General features: G+C 34.8%; 1 protein-coding gene across 11 annotated transcripts in view; it reads left to right on the forward strand.

Annotated features, from left to right (window-relative positions):
• The window catches only part of wdr47a (WD repeat domain 47a), a 44451-nt gene that overhangs the window by 3848 nt on the left and 18408 nt on the right, over window positions 1-22195 (forward strand). For all 11 annotated transcript variants that reach the window (XR_015478895.2, XR_015478902.2, XR_015478896.2 and 8 more), the window contains 7 exons: window positions 82-248; window positions 2236-2319; window positions 2555-2639; window positions 5609-6396; window positions 10774-10891; window positions 16396-16577; window positions 20196-20438. Coding sequence is in view for 2 of the 11 variants with exons in the window: in XM_087241327.1 (XP_087097453.1) it covers window positions 91-248; window positions 2236-2319; window positions 2555-2639; window positions 5609-6396; window positions 10774-10891; window positions 16396-16577; window positions 20196-20438 (1658 nt within the window). In the remaining 9 variants the exon portion in view is untranslated. The remainder of the gene's footprint in view (window positions 1-81; window positions 249-2235; window positions 2320-2554; window positions 2640-5608; window positions 6397-10773; window positions 10892-16395; window positions 16578-20195; window positions 20439-22195) is intronic.

Raw genomic sequence — 22195 nt, forward strand, 5'->3', positions numbered from 1 at the left:
GTGTGTGTGTGTGTGTGTGTGTGTGTGTGTGTGTGTGTGTGTGTGTGTGTGTGTGTGTGTGTGTGTGTGTGTGTGTGAAAGCTTGCCACCATGACGGCTGAGGAGATCATAAACGTGAAGGAGGTGGAGATCATCAAAGTGATGTTGGACTTTCTAAACTCACGCAAGCTACACATTAGCATGCTAGCATTGGAGAAGGAGAGCGGTGTCATCAACGGCCTCTACTCAGACGATATGCTCTTCCTCAGGTTTGATTCATATACTCTTCAAGTGAAATCATGAAAAAGTTTGAATTAGGGCTGCACAATACATCGTTTCAGCATCGATATTACATTGTATGCATCCACAATAGTCACATTGCAAAGATATGCAATGTTGAGTTGACTTTGCAGTGTAATTTTTACATTTACATGGACAACCTTAATGCATGTACTGTTAATTTCATTTTTATTTTTGCTTTGTTGTATTTATCTATGCTTGTAGTTTGTTTATTGATTCACTTCTCTACAGAATCATCCCAATCTATCAATCAATTAATTCTGTAACACTTTAGGGACCAATTCTCACTATTAACTATTGCTTATTAGCATGCATGTTATTAAGATATTGGCTGCTCATTATTACTTATGAAGCACATGATCTTATTCTACATCTCTAATCCTACCCAATACCTAAAACTACCTAAATAACTATTAGTAAGGAGCAAATTAGGAGTTTATTGGAGCAAAATTCAAAATAGGTTTTCTATAAGAGAGAACTGAACCTTAAATTATAAAATATAAAGTATAACAAAGTAAATATTACTATTTATCGCAGAAAAACAAAACATCACAATGTCAGACTTTTCCAATATTGTGCAGCCCTAGTTTGAATTCAGTTTTAAACTGACCAATACCACCCTGCTCAGATCTCACTTGTGTTTTTTTCTGAACATTCCTTCATTACTCACTGAATCTGTGCATGCATGAGAGTTTGGGTTTCATTTTTGAAACTGGGCCTTTAGAAACACAGGTTTCCCATGGCTCGTGGAATTTCTGGAAGGTCATGGAATTTTTAAAGGATCATTCCAGACATTTAAAGACAGTGACAATTTTTTTTGTCACTTTTTTTGACTTCAGCCCTGGTGCTTCACACTTATTGTTATGGTTAGGTTATTTTCAGCTCCATTAAATTCCTTTCACACTCATCAATTTGCAGCATCTAGAGTCAAATGGCATCACCGGACTGTACCAAACTAAGCCAAACATGTAAGAATAATATCAATTTTAAGAGCTTTGGCTTCAAAATGACCACTTGGATGTACAAACAATAGATGACTGAAAAGCAAAATATAAACTTTGTAAAACTACTATCTGTCTATCAAACATGGGAAGCACTTCACAGCCGCACAAACAATGAGTACTTCAGATGTTTATTTTTTAGGGAAATTAATTTTTTTCTCTCTGTTACACAGCAAAAAAATAAATGAAAAATAAATTGAGTTTATTTTCTTGTTTCTTGTCCAAATATCTAAAAATTCTTAAATCAAGAAGCATTTTCTAGATGCATTTTCTTTTGTTCTTTATTTTGACGTGAGATTATTTTGCTTACCCCACTGGCAGACTATTATAAACAAGACAAAAAATGTAAGTAAGAAAAGCATTTATTTTGCAGTGTACCTATTAAAGTCATGCAAAATTATTTTTTTATGTATTTTAATATTATGTTTTATTAATATTTTTAAATAATTTAATATGTTATTAATATACAAGTACTGTACACCAGCGGCATGTTTTTACATCCATTAGATGTTATGAAAATTCATCTTTTTAATCAGTGAAAGTCAGGGATGTTGATATTTGGCTCAAAGTGGGAATCCTATAAACAGAAGTGGTTTTACATCAAAGCGCAAAAAAGTTTCGAATAAACTGATAAATCCAATTCAGAAAGTGGAATCATATTTACATGTAGGTCACTGCAGATTTGACTCTCTCAGATGTAATATTTGAGTCTATTTATTGAAGCAGACACTATTAGAGTCTATTTTTCTGTTCGTGTAATTCAGACCATGAAATGTTGTTTTCATGGAAAATGTTTCTTTAAATGAATCTAAATCATAATCTGTGGAAGGTGGTATTCTCTTAGTACTGGTATATAATATATTATATATAGTCCTATTATCTAGCTGCACCCGTTTCAGGTTTAAACACTAAAGATCTCTTTTTCCTACTTTTCAATCATTCATCCCCTCTGCAGGCAGCTCATTCTGGATGGACAGTGGGATGAAGTGTTGCAGTTTATTCAGCCTCTCGAGTGTCTGGATAAATTTGATAGGAAGAGGTGAGAGATCAGCTCAAAATCTTTTAATCGAATGCAACTCGTATATAAAAGTTTACTAAGTTTACTTGGATTTGCTTGTGAAAAAAAGAAACCCCAATATCTGCACTTTAGAGTTTTTATTCAGTGTTCAGTTAATTTATAAAATCTAAAAGGAATGCCAACCAAAAATATATGTTTTTTCCAATAACATCGGACACTCTTGGTTTAACTTCACATATATGTATGCATTTTCCAGGTTCCGTTACATTGTTTTAAAGCAGAAGTTTCTGGAAGCTTTGTGTGTGAACAATGCCATGTCTGCTGAAGATGAGCCACAACATGTGAGTAACATCAGAGTCTTTGTGACATGTCAGATTATGCTTGATTCACTTTTGTCATTAGATAAACTGCTTTTTAATAGGTTTGGAGTCCGTAAGACTTATTTTTAAACTTATTTGTTCAAATGGGAGGCAATAAAGTGAAAAAAAAAAGTTTAGCAAGGTAATGTTTGTGTGTTTAGTGTTTCAGTGCAACCCCATGAGACACTGAATATTTAGTTACAGGAATGCATAGGGGTTAGAAAATATTTTTAAAATTATTAAAAAAAAAGATTATGGCTGATTTCTCGAAGGATGTTTTGAAGATTGCTTTATAATAAGTCTTGTGTCATCAAGAATTATAAAAAAATGTAATAACTTATTCAGGGCCACACGGTGGCTCAGTGGTTAGCACTGTTGCCTCAAGCAAGAAGGTGAGTTGGGTGAGTTGGTATTTCTGTGTGGAGTTTGCAAGTTCCCCCCTTGCTGGCGTGGGTTTCCTTTGGGTGTTCCGGTTTCCCCCATAGTCCAAAGACACACGATATAGGTTAATTGGATAAACTTAATTGTCCGTAGTGTATGAGTGCGTTTGTGTGTATGAGAATGTGAGTGTACGGGTGTTTCCCAGAACTGGGTTGCAGGTGAAAGGGCATCCACTTTGTAAAAATATGGGACAATAGTTGGCAGGTTATTCTGCTTTGGCGACCTCTGATTATTAAGGGACCAAGTTACAGAAAAATGTATGATTGAATGTCTTATTCAGCAAGGATGCAATAGCTGATAAAATTGACAGAAAAAAAAGTTTGTTTTTGTCTTGTTTAAAAAAAAAATCCTTCAAAAGAAACTTTTCCATAAAAGAATTCTAAAACAATTGCAATGGTTTCCATGAACAGTTTTAGCATATCTGTTTTTACCTTGATAATAGTAAAATGTCTTTAACCAGTCTTATGTTTCACAAATCCCCGGCATATTTTTGTCAATGGCCAACAATACATAGTTTGGGTCAAAAGGGTGATTTTTTTTTTTTCTTTTTTTATGCCAAAAATCATTATAATATTAGGTAAAGATCATGTTTCATAAAGACATTTATTAAATTTCCTTGTGCTAATTTATCAAAGCTAAATTTTTTATTAGAATTGTTAGTATTGCTACAGTGCTCAGCATATATAAGTACACCCCTCACAAATCTATCTTTTAAATTTATATTTTTATAGGAAGCTATACAATATTATATTTGTGCATATGTAGTACATTAGATTAGTTGGTAAAAAAGCCAAATCTGGAACTTATCTAACAAAATACTTACAATAACGGTCCAAAAACTTGTACAGCCAAATTGATACGTTATAGAAAAATATTAAATACAAATTTAAAAAGAGGAAAAATCAAGAGAAGCAAAAAAATATTTTTCAATATTTAGAATTTAATTGTATTATCTTTCCATTTCTAAATACTTTTGTTGAACAAAATATTATTTTAATAAATATATCTGTTTAATAAATCTATTTTGTTAGCAAAATACATTGCCTACATCCAATAAGAACTGGATCAAAATATTCATTTTTCAAAGTGGAGTGTACTCATATATGCTGAGCACTGCAAGTAGTAGACCACTTTAAATCCATTTTTGGTCAATATTTGCTTCTATACCAAATCTTATAATTTCCTTACAAACAATGGAAGGGTTATTCATTCAACTTTCTGGTGAAATAAAAATCTCATTTAAAAAATGAACACTTCAAGGTTTTGGAAATAGACAAAAAAACCAACCACTAACTTTGGTTGGAAGGAATTATTAAAGTAATCCATCTGAAAAAAAAAAAAAAAATAGCTTCCTGCTAGTAAATAAATTGAATAACTTTGATAAGATTTGGTCTCCTCTTCTCCTATATCTTGATTCTGTAACCTAACCTGATTAATCATGCAGTGTTGACCTTACTTTCATGGTGTAATTTTTTAGTTTAATGGCTGGGGTGGGAGACCAGGGGTTGTTTGGTTTGTTTGTTGCCATCTGCGCTGATTTATTATCGTTATCTTTATCTTTATCTTTATCTTATCCTTATCTTATCTCATCTCATCTTATCTTATCTTATCTTATCTTATCTTATCTTATCTTATCTTATCTTATCTTTTACATTTTTATGTTTTTGTTACAGTAACTATTGGATTGCTTTATAATACCATAATAAAAAGATTCAAACAAAACAATTAACACTTATGACTGGTTTTGTGATCCAGTGCCACAAATATGTTTTTGAGCAGCAAATCAGCATATTAAAATGATTTTTAAGAATCATGCAAGACTAAATTAATAAGTAATGGCTGCTAAAAATTCTGCTTTATGTCAGAGGAATACATTTTAAAATGTTCTGAAATACAGACAACTGGGTGGTTCAGTGGTTAGCGCTGCAAGAAGCAGCAAGAAGGTCAATGGTTCAAGTCCTGGTTGGGCCAGTTGGCATTTCTGTGTGGAGTTAGCATGTTCTCCCCTTGTTGGCATGGGTTTTCTCCGGGTGCTCTGGTTTCCCCCACAGTCCTAAGACATGCACTATTGGTGAATTGGGTAAACAAAATTGGCTTAAGTGTATGAGTATGTGTGTGAATGAAAGGGTGTTTCCTAGTTCAGGGTTGCGGCTGAAAGGGCATGCACTGTGTAAAACATATGCTGGAATAGTTGGCAGTTAATTCCACTGTGGCGACCCCTTATAACTAAGGGACTAAGTCAAAGAAAAAAGTGAAAGAATGAATGAATGTGCTGAAATACAAGACTGTTAGTTTCAACTGTAATAATATTTCATAATAAAACTCCTTTTTTTAAATACTAGACTAAATTTGATATTACACAAAATTCTTTGACATAATTTCGAAGTCTTGACAAATTAACTTGTCGGAAAACTCATGGTAAAAGCATGTGTGAAGCGGACTAGAGCCATTTTGCACAAGACTCTTCTTTGCAGCGTTCTCACGCTTCTCTCTCATCTGTTTGTGTTCAGCTGGAGCTGACCATGCAGGAGGCGGTCAAGTGTCTCCACGCTCTGGAAGAGTTCTGTCCATCTAAAGATGACTACAGCAAGCTCTGCCTTCTCCTGACTCTTCCCCGTCTCACCAACCATGCCGAGTTCAAGGACTGGAACCCGAGTACAGCTCGTGTTCAGTGTTTCGAGGAGTCCTGCGGTATGGTGGCAGAGTTTATCCCCGCCGACCGAAAGCTGAGTGAAGCCGGGTTCCGCGCCAGCTCCAACCGCCTCTTCCAGCTCCTGATTAAAGGTGTATTATATGAATGCTGCGTGGAGTTCTGCCAGAGCAAGGCTACTGGAGAGGAGATCACAGAAAGTGAGGTTCTCCTGGGTATCGACATGCTTTGTGGAAACGGCTGCGATGATCTCGACCTGAGTTTGCTTTCTTGGCTCCAGAACCTGTCGCCAAGTGTCTTCTCCTGCGCTTTCGAGCAGAAGATGCTCAATATCCATGTGGATCGGCTTGTCAAACCAGCCAAGGCTGCCTACGCTGACCTGCTTACTCCGCTCATCAGCAAGCTCTCCCCGTACCCCGCTTCTCCTCTCCGCCGGCCACAGTCAGCAGATACATACATGTCTCGCTCTCTGAACCCAGCGCTGGATGGCTTGTCCTACGGCTTATCGCAGGAGAAGAGAGGAGTGACGACTGATGGAGGGAAAACGTCACCCATGTCGCACTCCTTCGCTAATTTTCAACACATGAACCGCAGTGTGATGATGGAGAATTCAGGGTGTCACAGCATCTTCGAGGAGTCACCAGAAAGGTAAACGTCAACCTCTCGTATACCTGAATGAAAAATATAAACACAGTGGTCCCTCGCTATAATGCAGTTCACCTTTCGCGGTCTCACAAATTTCTTTAGTGCAATTTGACTTGTTTTTTTTACAGCACATCGTGTTCTGCGTCCAGATTAGCGCATTTTGTTCTGCATCCTAATTGGCTATAGACCACTGTCGATCAATCTCCTCCATGCCATGTCTCCTGTACAATACAGAATGGGTTCAGCTTGCCAAATTTACATACATTTTTGATCACTAGTAGTGTGACCATGTAGTACTGGACTGTATGTTTGGAAGTTTTCTCCCCAACAAACTCCATAATATCGAAACGTTCTGCATTATTAAAGGCACCCATGGTAGCACCCAAAAGGCAGAGGAAGATGCTAACCATTGCTCAAAAAGTTGGACTTCTGGATATGCTAAAGGAAGGTAGAAGTTACGAGGGTGTTTAAGCAAGAGAGAAAAGTGTGAAAATGTTCATGGCTGTCCGAGAAAAGTGTATAAAGTGTGTAGTGAGGGGTTTAACAGTCTTAAAACATCCATAATAATTGTAAAAAATAAAGCGGACTACTTCGCCTATTGCAGGCTATTTTTAGAACTCCCGCGATTAACGAGGGACCACTGTGTGTGTATGTATATGTATATGTATGTGTATATATTAGGGTTGTAACGGTATTAATTTTTCACGGTATGATAATCGTCTAAAACAATACCACGGTTTGACGGTTTCGCGGTATACGGTATGTTACAAAATAATAGAACAGTGAAGCAAATTTGACTTTTTCCAAATAATATATTTTTAGTTACTATAAACAACACCACTTACAATGAACAAATAAAAATAAGAAAATAATAAATAATGTGTCAAAGTCCAAATAAAGTCCAAATAAACATGGTGCAAATCCTCAGTAAAAAAATAGATATAAATATTTACTATACTATAAATAGTTACATAACGAAACTAGATTCAATATGGAACATCCCTAGGTTTTATGTGCCAGCATGGATATGGTTGTCTATGGATATGGATATGGTTGTCTGCAATGCAGACAAACAGCTGCATCTTCATTTGCGTCTTTTGAAAACAGCAAGAGCAGCAGTTCATCTTTGCTGTGTCACTGTTTTGTCATGTTTCTGTGCTGCTGTGCATGCAAAAGTACTTAGTATGAGAATTATTTCATGCAAAACTTTTTTTTTTTGCGTTTTATTTAGCCGCGCATAAATGTATGCCTTTCTCTCATTCCGTGTTGTTCAAAAAGCTTGGTCCACAAACAAAAGCGAAACCTATGCTTATTGGTTGTGAAATAGCGAGTTTGAACCAATCTGGGCATGGAGGAGGGACAATGCATCAATGTATCATGTCTGATTTGTCCGGAGACACAGTGACGAGCGTTTCTTTGTCAAATCAGCGTTGTCAAATGTTGATGACGTAACCGCACTGATTCCGGAGCCTCTGAAAGTCCGCGAGTGTTATGTGATACAGCACTGGAAAGCTGAGATTCTCTTCTTTATGCCAATCTTTGAATTGTATGAATCGGATAAGCGGATCAAAAGTTATTAAACATTTAAGAGCAATACTTATTTTTTAGCCGCGGGCGGCTGTCTCGGTCTTTAAGGGTTAAAACCGTTGATATGCAATTGTTCATGGTATGATAATCGTGCACGTTCAAATCGTGGTAAACCGTCATACCGGTATATTGTTACAACCCTAGTATATATATATATATATATATATATATATATATATATATATATATATATATATATATATATATATATATATATATATATATATATATATATATATATATATATATTATTATTATTATTATTTTATTTTTTTTTAATTTTTTTTAATTTTTTTTTTTTTGAAGGTCAATATTATTAGCTCCCTTAAGATGAACTTTTTTCTCATTTGGATACAGTGACTTGCATTTTAGATAAATTCTACAGTGTAAAACCCAAAAAGTTAAGGTAACTCAAAACATTTGAGGAAACCGATTACAACTAACCATTTAAGTTCAAAAACTAATCCTAATGAGTACTGTGAACTTAATCCAATTGAGTAAATGAAGCAATTTGAGCACAGTAAAATACAATAAATGAAGAGAACTCGAACCAATTGAGTACTGTAAAACCAAAAAAGTTAAGGCAACTCAATCCGTTTGAGGAAACCAATTGCTACAAACCATTTGAGTAAAAAAAAAAAGCTAATCTATATGAGTACTGTGAAATAACTGTATTTAAGCTGAATTAATGAGGTATTTAATTAACTCATAACCTTCAACACTGAGTTCAAAACTCTTTTCAAATGAGTAGGATTTACTTTCAGTCAATTTTGAGTTAACTACTACACTCATTTCCATTGATAAAGTTTACTGTTGGGTTTTACAGTGCAGTATCTTGCAAAATAACTAGTACTGTCACAAGTGCTGTCAATATGTACTGACTTCAAGGACAACACATATGCTTAATACAAAAATACACTTCATTGAACATGTACACATACAGTAGACATAATCTATATACTATATAACTGCAGGTTAACTATGTTTATATATAATATCTTTAACTGTTACGGTTATTAGTAAATTAGTTAAAGTTATTGGTAAGTAATAAAGTTACAATAGCTAATATACTTAATTGAAATATATATATAATATAATTCTGAATTTGATTGTAATGCAGTAGTGTTGCTTTTTTTTGTAAAGCTGCGTTGAAATGATCATTATTGTGCAAAGCGCTATAGAAATAAACTTGAATGGAATTTAATTGATTTGAATATGGAAAGGACAAAATCAGCTTAGTTCTATAGATTCATTACACGCACATATTTGATTTGTATTGATTTTTTTTATTCATATAGATAAACCCCTTGAGATGTACCACCTCATTTTAAGGGGGTCCCACAATTAATCACAATCACATAATAATAAACCAAAAGGAAAAAAAAAACAAAATTACACCACATCCAAAAAAAGAAACCTTAACAAAAGGGAAAGTAGTATACACATATACATATAAATAGTACAAAAAAGATGTACAGGTCAGTGAACAAAATCACCACATAAACAACAACAACATCCTCAGCAAAAACAAGTACAGTCCAAAGTAAAATATGACAGCAACGTTTGCTTAAACATATTCGATGCAATGGATCTAATATTTGCAGGTAAATAATTCCAATATATTAGACCTTTAAACATAAAAGCTCTTTTAGCAATAGGTTTTTTAAAGCAAGGAACAGAAAAATAAGTCTGAACAGAATGTCTTGATAATTTAAGGAAAACAAATACAAAATATTGTTGTAAATAATAAGGATTCTTAAAATGAAAACATTTAAATTAAAGCCAGTGAATATGTCGTCTTGTATGCAAAGATGGCCACCGCAGTAGATCATACATTATACAATGGTGTGTAATAAAAGAACAACCCAGAACAAATCTGCAAAGTCTGTTATGTGCCATATTAAGAGGAGCAAGTTCTAATTTTGTTGCAGTCTGATAAACAATAACACAAAAATAAAAAATTGGAAATATAAGTTGAAGAGCAAATATTTGTAATGGCTTTGGAAATATTTTAAGCTGTTAATTAGTGGGTATGAGTGAGTAGTTTTAATGTTTGGTTTATACTTTAAAGGTCTGAAAACATTTCAAAGTTAAAAAAGATCGTCATTTAGAGCTGCTTTTTTCTTTTTCTTTCTTTGCAGAAACATACACTCGGTTTATATTAACAAATGTTTTAATTTGTTGTGATTTGAAGAACGAGATTGAAATCGAATTTTCAAAATTGCTAACTTTAAGAATAATGTTACATATTCATTGATATAAGTATTATTAACATTGATAATAATAAAAAATATCATTATAATGTTACAATTATTTCTGAGGTCTCACATGACACTAAGGACTGCAGTTATGGCGACTAAATTCACGTTTTAGAAATAAATGGATTTGAAGAAATATTAAAATACAATTTTTTTTTCTAAATTGTTATACCATTGCAACTATAAAATAAAATGATACGTAATAAAACAATATTGCACGATATTTTTTGTTATATTTTTGATCAATTAATGTGTGAGTATAAGGGACTTCTTTCAAAAACCTTTTTCATAATCATTGTTTATATATTATTTCTTAGTTATTGCATGGTACAGTTGTACAGTTTTAAGACTGTGTATACAAATATGACATGTGCATAGTGCATATTCAAGGTGGAATTAATTCTATGAAATTTTCAAGGGTGTGTTATAGAGCAGAATGACTTGAGAGCAAAATCTTTTGATGAGCAAAGTCATTACCGAGGTGTGTGTGTGTGTGTGTGTTTTAATCGGAAATGTTGATTATCTGGTCTTGCAGCTCCAGAACTGAAACTCCATCTGATAAAATGATGAGTTCACCCGGTCCTCAAAACTCTCGCCCGGCCTCTGCCCCAGGTCAAGATGCCCCAACACCTGGTTCTGAAGAAAAGAATGAGGTAATTTGTCAGTTGATATCTGTGGAACATTAGGTAATGCACTCAATGAATGCATGTTGTTAACAAAACACTGCACTTTTTTTTTCCTTTTGGAAATGATTTTGCAAGTCCCCTAGAGTTAAACAGTTGAGTTTGACAATTTATAAATTCATTAATTTGATTTTATAGGTCTGGCAGGAGCACTTTTAGCTCATCGTAGCTTAGCATAAATCATTGAAACAGATTAGACCAGTGGTTCTCAAACTGTGGTACGTGTACCACTAGTGGTACGCAGGCTTCCTTCTGGTGGTATGCGGAGGAATTGCTAAATAATTTGAGTAAAAAAATTAACACACTTTTAACCCTTTGACATGTACGATAACAACAGTGTGATCAGGAAATTGATTTTAATAGGCTAAAACTTTTATTTTATTTTCAATTTTCTAATGTTTGTTATGTATTCTATCATTTGAAGCTAATCCCCTCCCTATATTTGTAATAGTTGTTGGGCGCATATCCTGTATTTTTATATGTCTAAATTGACACGTATGGTTTATTGACTTGCTTTTGTAACACACAAAGCCTATAACACGCAGTAAGCAGATCTAATTTATAAATTAAATATGTAAATCCAAATCATACATTGTAAAGTTAATGTTTAGATTTCAAAGATATACAAATAAATCACATGCAATATCTATTTCGATTTTTTTTTCAAAAACATTTCATCTATGAATAGGATCACAAACAGCTCATATTAATATATGATGTCCATATTAATATATGATGTCCATATTAATATATGAGGTCCAAGGAACATTTCCAAGTTTTTTATGACTAGGCTACTATATGTTAATACTTTACATTTAAATACAGCAGTTTTCTTTTTACTTTTTAAGAACAGTGCCATTTTGATGAACTTTTAGAAGCACATTTTAGTTTAAACATTTTTTTTTTACCTGTAAGCATAGTGCAGTGTTAAAGTTCAAGCTATTTATTGTTTAAAATGACTGACAATAATAAATATTCATGATAATAGAAATTAATCTGCCTTATTTTTGAATTGTGCTGAGCTTTGGCTGCTTAATTAGGCCTACTACGCTACTGCATTTCAAAATATTATGGTGGTACTTGGAGAGACATTTTTTTGAGGTGGTACTGAGTGAAAAAAGTTTGAGAATCACTGGATTAGACCATTAGCATCTCACTCAAAAAAAATCCCATGCTCTAACACAGCGCTGTTACCTAGCTATCTAGCTGGGAACTATTTACAGGGACTGCGTAATGTCATTGCACCCGGTGTAGCCATGGTACGACAGAAAATTTCCTCGAGTATTTAGCCAGAACTTTCGATTTTCTGTCAGTCTTAGTACATAATGTAACTACAGAAGAGTCAAACGTTAAATAGGAAGTATAATGCTAATGGTCTAATCTAATTCAATGAATTATGCTAAGCTAAAAGGGCTCCCACCAGACCCAGAGATTGGCTAATTGATTAAAAAATGGTACTTAATGTGAAAAGTGGTGCTCAATGTGAAAAATGGTACTCAATGGAACTGATTCAAAAGCTGTTTAACTCTAGGGGGGTTGTAAAATGAGCTCTTTTCTTTATACCATAATTAACAATATAGAAAAACACCACTAAATGCCAAAACTGTGTATTTCACTCTGGCTTTGACTAAAAAAACAAACCTCTTAAAATTTGTAAAAGCAACATGTCAAACTCTGAAGTTCTGCTATCGGTTACTATCATCATGCTTTCTACTTGCCTGTCTGAGCATCAGAAGTTTGCATGTGTCCTCATGAACAGCCTGTAGTGGGTCATAAATAAATGGCAAGCTCAGCTACTGCTTTAGATTTATCACTTCATAGATGCAGAGGGCTTGGATTTGCTGTTGCCAAGCTGCAGTTGCTAAGCATGTGGTTGTGGGTGGATCGTCACTACAAAGATAGAATGGGGATTAATAAAGTGTGTTTTTATCTTTATAGATTGTTTAGATTTGTAGAGTTCTAGAATGTTGAACTTTATGAATTGTTCCTGTGTAGAGTTCTAGAATGTTCATGACTGTCAGAGGTTATGGTGAAAGAATTCTAGATAGTTCATCAGAAGTGCCCATTGTGATTTCTGGAATTCTGATATTTAGATTGCTGTAAGAGGGGTATTAAAGTACAGTGGAATACTGATTTTAATTTAGTGTCGAGATGCATTTGTAGGTTTAGTTAATATTAATTAGAACATTTTTACTTAGTATGTTTTATAAATGGTATGTTTAATTTTTTTTTCATTTATGTATAGTTTTACATTTTTATTCTTAAATTCAAATGTATTCAGATCTTGTTTACATTTTTCAAGAGTTTTGGACAGTTTAACTGTAGTCTTCATTAATCAGTGTATTTGGAATCGGTACCGTTCATTCATTCATTCATTCATTCATTTATTCATTCATTCATTCATTCATTCATTTTCCTTCTTGCTGTGAAGGTCGCTGAGGTGACAGTGGTAACCACTGAGCTGTCATGCCTCCACATACAGGACCATTAAAAGTGCAAACAGCCGCACAGCTTCACACTTTCCTTTTGCTCTGTTTGACCTGTTACACACATGCACTTTAGCCAAAACAGCCCTTTTCTCTTCACACCTCTTGCCATCAAGAAACACACCCATCTTCCTTTTCTCAGTGAGCACACACACACACAGCACACACAAGACGAGTTATTAGTTATGACAAGCACTTGAGTCAGTTAGTCCACATCCTGTGGTTTACAGTAAAGCCATGTGGTCTTACCAACTTTTATTCTTTTCTTTTTTGACATGACATAAAATTAAATTTAATTAAGGCTTCAGTAAATTTAGCACCTGAATCCACTCACTGGCCACTTTATTAGGTACACCTGTCCAACTGCTCGTTAACCCAAGTTTCTAATCAGCCAATCACATGGGAGCAACTCCATGCATTTAGGCATGTAGACATAGTCAAGACGATCTGCTGCAGTTCAAACCGAGCATCAGAATGGGGAAGAAAGGTGATTTAAGTGACTTTGAGCATGGCATGGTTGTTGGTGCCAGACGGAGTATTTCAGAAACTGCTTATCTACTGGGATTTTCATGCACGACCATCTCTAGGGTTTACAGGGAATGGTCTGAAAAAGACAAAATATCCAGTGAGCGGCAGTTCTGTGGGCGCAAATGCCTTGCTGATGCCAGAGGTCAGAGGAGAATGGCCAGACTGATTCAAGCTGATAGAAAGGCAACAGTAACTCAAATAACCACTAGTTACAACCGAGGTATGCAGAAGAGAGTCTCTGAACACACAACACGTTGCTCCTTGGGGTGGATTGGCTACAGCAGCAGAAGACCACTCTGGGTGCCACTCTTCTCAGCTAAGAACAGGAAACTGAGGCTACAATTCGCACAGGCTCACCAAAATTGGACAGTAGAAAATTGGAAAAACGTTGCTTGGTCTGAAGAGTCTCGATTTCTGCTGCGACATTTGGACAGCAGGGTCAGAATTTGGCGTCAACACAATGAAAGCATAGATGCATCCTGTCTTGTATCAATGGTTTAGGCTGGTGGCATTGGTGTAATGGTGTGGGGGATATTTTCTTGGCACACTTTGGGCCAATTAGTACCAATTGAGCTTTGTGTCAATGCCACAACCAACCTGAGTATTGTTGCTGAACTCAGTCCAATAAAGCACCTTTATGATGTAGTGACGAATCTGCCGCAACTGTGTGATGCTATCATGTCAATATGGAGCAAAATCTCTGAGGAATATTTCCAGTAACTTGTTAAATCTATGCAACGAAGGATTAAGGCAGTTCTGAAGGCAAAAGGGGGTCCAACCTGATACTACTAAGGTGTACCTAATAAAGTGGCTGGTGAGTGTAGTTCTCCCAAATTAAGCCTCAACTACTTCATCTTTGTATATCTAGAAATAGAAAATAATTGAATGTTAAGTTGGAGTATGAAAATTAACATCATTTTTTTTTAAAGCTTTACTCATACTGGTACATTTAATAATTTTGTAATTTTATATCACCTACCTGTTTTATTGCATTCAAATGGTTTGGATGTTTTCAAAAAAATGTGGTTTGTTGTCAGTGGCCATCAGCCTTGATGTGTTGATGTGTTTGATTACAGAAACTCTGAGCTCTGAAAACAAACCAGTTTATTTCCTGTCTGGCTTTTTAATCTGTGGTTGTAATCGCTGTAGAGCTGTTATGTATTAAATCCTTTCAGCCGGCCAGAAAGTAACAATTCCTCAGTGTCTGTCTTCTCATAAGCTTTTAGGGTGAATTGGGAGCAACACAGTGTCCTAACTAGCGGTTTGACTGTCTGCAAACATTTAAATACCAGCCATTCATTTAAATATCAGCCACTGCACTCGAGGAAATAGTAAGGTTTACAATCTAATTAATGCATATTAAAACCTTTTATCATTATTAAAAATACATAGGCTGAGTGATTGATATTGTTGGTTTGCATTGAGTCACTGACTTTCATATCCAAACTGTTTGCTAGTTATTTTGTTTTCTAGGTCTTAGGTGAACTATCTGCTGAACCTAAATAGCATGACAATAAATGTCGCATAAAATTGTGTTCAAACTAGAGGTCTGCATTCCCGTGGCTCTACCGTGGGACCCGACCAGATTTTTTGCGGCACGGGAATAAATTTTCGAATAAAGCGCAGGAGCGGTCGGTAACTGGTGTAGTAATTTTGGATGGGAGCGGGCGGTCTAACAATATCGCTCCCGAGTCCCGAGCGAGCGAGCGAGCACGCGTATGCGTGTTAATGAGAGAGCTTGATGCTGTGTTTAGTTTGTTTGTTGCTGTCTATACGTGTGTGTTTGTGTGCGAATGAGAGAGAGAACTTTGTGCTGTTTATGTGTGTGAATGAGAGAGAGCGTGATGCTGTGTGTGTGTGTGTGTGTGTGTGTGTGTGTGTGTGTGTGTGTGTGTGTGTGTGTGTGTGTGTGTGTGTGTGTGTGTGTGTGTGTGTGTGTGTGTGTGTGTGTGTGTGTGTGTGTGTGTCTGTGTGTCTGTGTGTGTTTCTGTGTGTCTGTGTCTGTGCGTGTATACAGACAGCTTATTATAGGCTGTCTGGACTCTGTATGGCTGGGTGGTTTTTGTTCTCCCCCCTGCCCATTAGCGTAACGGGCGCAGCGGGTAAAAAACGGGGCGGGTCAGGCAGAGGGACAACAAATGCTGAATATAAGCGGGAGCGATGGGGTTCGGACTAAAACTTTGCAGGAGTGGGCGGGAGCGGGATTCAAAATTTAGTCCCATGCAGATCTCTAGTTCAAACTCACATTGGTAGCATGTAACGCTGAATAAAGCACATAATCGGTACCTGAGGAGATGAATATCATAGCAGTTTATGGTGTTGTTTTGTTGCAACGTCACAGAAATAGAAACTGTTTCTAAAATAGAAACTTGACAGTTTTTTTAATTGTCTGATTTGCTGATATTTTGCGTGGTAGAATTTTGATTTTAGTCTCAGTTTATATCCGTCTTCTCTGTGTAGTTGCGGGACTCCACCGACCAGTTTCAGGAATATTACCGCCAGCGGTTACGTGTACAGCAGCATCTGGAACAGAAGCAACAGCAGAGGGAGCTCTATCAGCAGATGCTGAGAGAAGGCGGAGTCCAGCAGCATGAGGCCCCGCCCACTGCCAAGCACAATCTTACAGAAGCCTTCCTTACCAGGTGAGCCAAGTTCCACCACTAACATCACATTAGACATGGGTGATTGGGACTTATAACTATAATAATGATATTTTCTTGCATTTATTGTGATAACAATATAAAAATGATAGTTCATATGTATCTCCACAGACCATTTGTAGGTTTTAGTGTTATTATCACAAGAAGGTTAATTCTTACTGTGGGGAGCTTTTTTACTGGTATATTGTAAACAGTATCTCTCTACATCATATCCAAAGTTTAGCGCTTATTCTAGAGCTATGCTTATGTACAGCAAACTAGCTGAAGTTTACAAACACAGAGGAGCCAAGTGAAATCTGATGCTGTGAATAGTTAGAGAGGGGAAAAGGATGACAGGTTGAATTTCAAATGAAAGGCTAATGAGATGTAGATGAGACTGGCCTCAGGGTTTTACAGCTGGTGCATCGAGGGAACCTGAAGTGGGTGGAGTATTCCCAGAGGAAAACAAACACATACACACAGATGCTCGAAGACTGGTTTAACATTTACATGCATTTGAAACACATTAAAATAGTTTTTTATTTAGTACTAGAAGGGCAGTAATCTTATAAGTAGGTTTTACCATATCTCAACATTTTTAAAATTAATGTCATATGTACAGCTCTGAAAAAAAATTCGGAGACTAAGATTAAAATATTTGGGCGACTAAAGACAAAAATATTGAAGAAATTTTATATTATATTATATTATATTATATTATATTATATTATATTATATTATATTATATTATATTATATTATATTATATTAAATTATATTATATTATATTATGTTCTATTATATTTATATTTTACATGTCTACATATTTATTTTAATTTCTTTTCTCCAATATTTCTGTCTTTGAAGTAATATTTTTATTTTATTCTAATATTTAAGGTCTGAGAATGTGGACATTCATGTTATCATTTTCTGCAAATAAATGTTTTGAATGATAATATTCATATTTACATTTTGAAGACAATAGCTCAAAATTAGTGAATAGTTTCAAAAATACCACACAAATAAACATTTTATTTAATTATTTTTCCTTGAGCTGAATAAACATTAATTTCTGTGTTGTAGTTTATTGAAAATGCTTAATTGTATGATAATTAGTTCTTAATTTAATCACTTTTTAAATAAATGTTAACATCAAAACAGTAAAAAAAAAATATATATATATATATATATATATATATATATATATATATATATATATATATTTAAATATATATATATATATATATATATATATATATATATATATATATATATATATATATATATATATATATATATATTTATAATAGTTTGTCCAAACCTTACAGGAAACACATTCAAATATATTCAACCGTGCAGTAACAAATGATTCTTAGAGTCCCATTAGTCATTTTTGATCACTCTTCTCTTGTTTGGCTTTGATAGTTTTCTAGTTCTGTTGCTGTAGTTACGGCACAGTTGTAATACAGAGCCATAACAAAGGGAGGTTCTGGAACCATGCCGTGCCGTTCCACTGATGATGTCATCATTAAAGTCCTCAGCCATAAATAATGCAGCAGGACAGAGGGAAGGGGAGGGCAGATAAACATTCATTGTTCTGTCGACAGAAGCCGTACTGAGTTTTGACTGAACCCTAGTGCATTCATTTGATTATACTTGTATATTATGACAAAGTTATAAGTTTTGATGCCACATAAATAAAATGTGATCTAAAAAACACATTGGCTTTCTGCCACCTGCTTAAGGGGATTTTAAGGGGAATGCCCCCCCTTGACCACTGGGAAATGACTAGTTGTAAATGTGGGTGGTGTTTGGCAGAGATTAAGATGAATATCAAATAAAAGGCTAATGAGATGAACCTCAGGCTTCTGCAGATGGTGCCTTTAGCATATTCACAACTTGAAGTGGGTGAAGAAATCCCCAGGGAAAAAAGGCTGAAAATAAGCTGTTTTGTACTTTGATGTTTATGTGATTTAAAAAAAAAAAAAAAACTCTCTGATCATCGGTGATGTCAGCTTAAAATTATAATCTTTTGAGCTAGTTTAAAGTTATTCCAAAGTAGCCAGACATTTAGATTGAAATGCAAGATGTAAATCCTGTACATTAACAGTACTGTAGGATATGACCTAACAATTCAGGGAGGGAGGAGGTCAGATATACACTCATAAATCTGACATTTTTTTGCATGTTTTTTTCTTCCAGTTGTATTACAATTCACAGATAAGCATAAATGTGAGAAACTTGTATTTTTTTTTAAAAACTTGCAATTGCAAGAAATAAAATAAATATTATGTAAACACTAAATTGCCAACAATGTTTATATAAAATATATGATAGACAGGGGGTAGCGGGTAGATTTTAGCTCGGCCTCTTTGGCTGGTTGAAAATAATTTTCAAATTGCCAGCGCATTCGTCACTAATGATTAGAATTTTAGTTTATGACCATTTGTCAATATGCATACAAATGTTCTCCTAGAATCAAGAAGCAGCATGACTGACAAAAACAACAAAAGAAAGCATGTGAATACCGAATGAGAGGATGTTCATGTGCACGGTAATTATTATTATTATTATTATTATTATCGGTTCTCTTTGGTGTAGACTGAAAATAAAGCGATGCTCATTTATGAACAGTCCTGCTGTTTTAAAGCCAGGGCTTGAGATTTTTTGTAAGCAGCAGCAGTTGCTGCTTTCACTTTAACCATCATTTGAACAGATTATTAATATACCTAATTTAAACTGTGTGCACACAATAATCCTTTCATTTTCACACATAAAATGTTTTTCACCTGTTTTCTTTTGCTTAAATTAATGTTTGTTAATATGGTTTACAATGCTTTAATATGTTTTATGCATAGTTACTGGTGATCTTGGACCTTTAGCCTGAAAAGATCATTGTGCATAGTTTTAAAAACATGGGATTTTTTTTTAAATGTCAAATGTTCTTCAAAAGAAAATTTTTGTTAAATAAAAATGTATGTATGCAGCTATATTTTGACACATTTAACATTTGTGGCTAGGAAATAATTAGTTGGTGGTGGTCGGAGATAAATTTGGTAAATCATTATAGTGTTGAGACCTGAAAAGTTATGTGAACTAAAACTGATTGCAATGAAAGGCATAGTGTCTATGAAGCCACAACCCACGAAAAAGTTAAATTAAAAAGTTAAAAGGAGGCATGTGGAGATAACTCAAAAATCAAATCAAGTAATTTAAGCATGCCAAGTCAAATTAATGCAATATATATTCCTAACAACAAAATGGTGAGTGGCTAGTAACAATGGAAAACCTAGCCACAGTGGCTGGTGATCAAAAAAGTGTCTATTACATATTACATAGTACATATCTTACATTTGTGAGTTGATATGTTTTAATTCTGAGGACAAAATCAGAATTGTAAAATGAAAAAGCACTAGTTTAAACAGCCTTATTAAGTTATTGTAAGTTATTATTAGCATTAAGTTGTAGATACGTCGTTTTGAATGTACGCCCTCTAGTGGCGGCGATCTACACACAGTGGTTTTCAATACAAATTTTAGAATGCTTGTCTTTTTTGTCTACTACATGTATTTTATGGTCAGTAAAGTTGACTGTAAAATGTCATCTTTTTATGTGTGTGCAGGTCTATTCAGCGTCTGGAGGAGCTGAACGTGGGAATGGATGATTTAGGAGAAGAGGTGCAGGCTCTCTCTCAGCAGTGCAAAGAAGGAACTAACAGCAACGGTGAAGTTGGAGACGCTTCAGCTACACCACAGACGCAGGATGGAGGTGGAGGAGCCAGCAGTGTGATGACCAGCACTCCTCAGAGGTCAGCGAGTCAATCCGGCTTTCCTCCGTCCAGCCAGTCTCCTGTACTGACCAAGAGGTGAGAGTAGGCCAGCTCTTTAAATCTTTTATCAGCTGTATTACTACGTCCTTAATTTAAGATTTAATTTGAGACACATTTCAAGCTGTAATATTAGCTTTTTTTTTAATGCAAATTAACTTAATGTTTTTCATGCACCTGTCACCTGTTTTGCAAGGTTCCCACTGGTCATGGAATTTCTGGAATATCATAGATTTTATTTAAGTTTCTATTCCTGACATTGAAAGCCAAGTCATGGAATTTTATGGATTTTTGTTGGTCATTTAAAATTTGACTTTCCATTTAGCAAAATATTTTGTTTCTGTCGCATTTCACTATTGCCTATTGTTATGATTTGTCTTTTTAGAGTCTAGAGTCTATTAGTCAATATTTAAACAGGGCTCGAAATTAACCTTTTTTCTTGGTAGCACCGGTGCTCCTAACTTCAACCAGACAAAATCTTGTCGCACTCACCAAATACTATGAGCACAGTTACTACACAGTTTATATTAACAGATTCTTTTAAAATTTTAATTGAATTGAATCAACTCTAATCAAAACGAACAAATAAACAAAAATCTGCATGCACTCACCGGCTTTGCAAGCACTGCTTGACGTGAATGAGATGAACTGAGTTACAATAATAACTGTGCTGTTCACGTCATCTTAATAGCAGTACACTGCAAAAAATGCTTTTCTTGCTTAGATTTGTTTGTCTTGTTTCTAGTCTAAATATCTAAAATTTCTTATATCAAGAAGCATTTTCTAGACAAGCAAAACATATCCTGTTTTGAGAAATAATATACCAATATTAAGTGAGTTTTTCCTTTAAACAAGCAAAATAATCTGCCAATGGGGTAAGCAAAATATTCTTGTTTTTTCTTTTGACGTAAGATTATTTTGCTTACCCCATTGGCAGATTATTTTGCTTGTTATAAAGAAAAAATCACTTAATATTGGCACATTATTTCTCAAAACAAGACAATTTGTTTTTCTTGTCAAGAACATTCTTCTTGATTTAGGAATTTTTAGATATTTAGACTAGAAACAAGACAAAAAATCTAAGTAAGAAAAGCATTTTTTGCAGTGTAGCGGTCTTTTCATGAGCTGCAATATTAGTTTCATCTCGGTGAATGCATGCTCTTTAGCAATAATGAACGCGGTGTCAATCGCACGACTCACAGCATCGTGATAATTAAATGAAGGATTAAATAACGTTAGAACATCTCGTGCTTAAAATGCGTTGTGGCAAACACTGAAAACTGAATACCTGAAAAACACCTGAAAACTCTGTCCCACCGGCTTTACAGTGAATGCTTTAGTCATTTTCATAGCGGACTTTAACCACTGTAAGTCTTTTATCCTCTCTTCTAAAAAAGTGTAAATGCTGGATTAACGTTTATTACATGATCACTTATCAGATGTGCCATTATTTGTAATTTTAGGTGGTTTCTAAATCTGTCAGAGTTATCTTTATTCTCTCGTATCCAGACCTTTTCATTTTCGTGGCTGTAGCTCCGTGTCATCGGAACTGAGTGATTGACAGCTGATATTAACCAATCCGTTCGCGTTCTGTTCTAGAGCAGTGGACCAGTAAGTAGAGCTGAAGGCGGGACAAGCATTGCAGACTTAGTTTAATGCAAGAAGTTGACATGTCAACTGTTTTAATTCCTGAGTGCTGCGATGGGTGTTTTTAGGTGCAAAAATGCATAATGCGTGAATGCCTCATAAATCCGCACATGTGGTGAACAATTTTGCTGTGAAAACTGCATGCACAA

The sequence above is a fragment of the Danio rerio genome, chromosome 2 (assembly GCF_052040795.2).
Source record: "Danio rerio strain M-AB ecotype USA chromosome 2, GRCz13ab, whole genome shotgun sequence".
In the NCBI taxonomy this organism is placed as follows: Eukaryota; Metazoa; Chordata; class Actinopteri; order Cypriniformes; family Danionidae; genus Danio; species Danio rerio.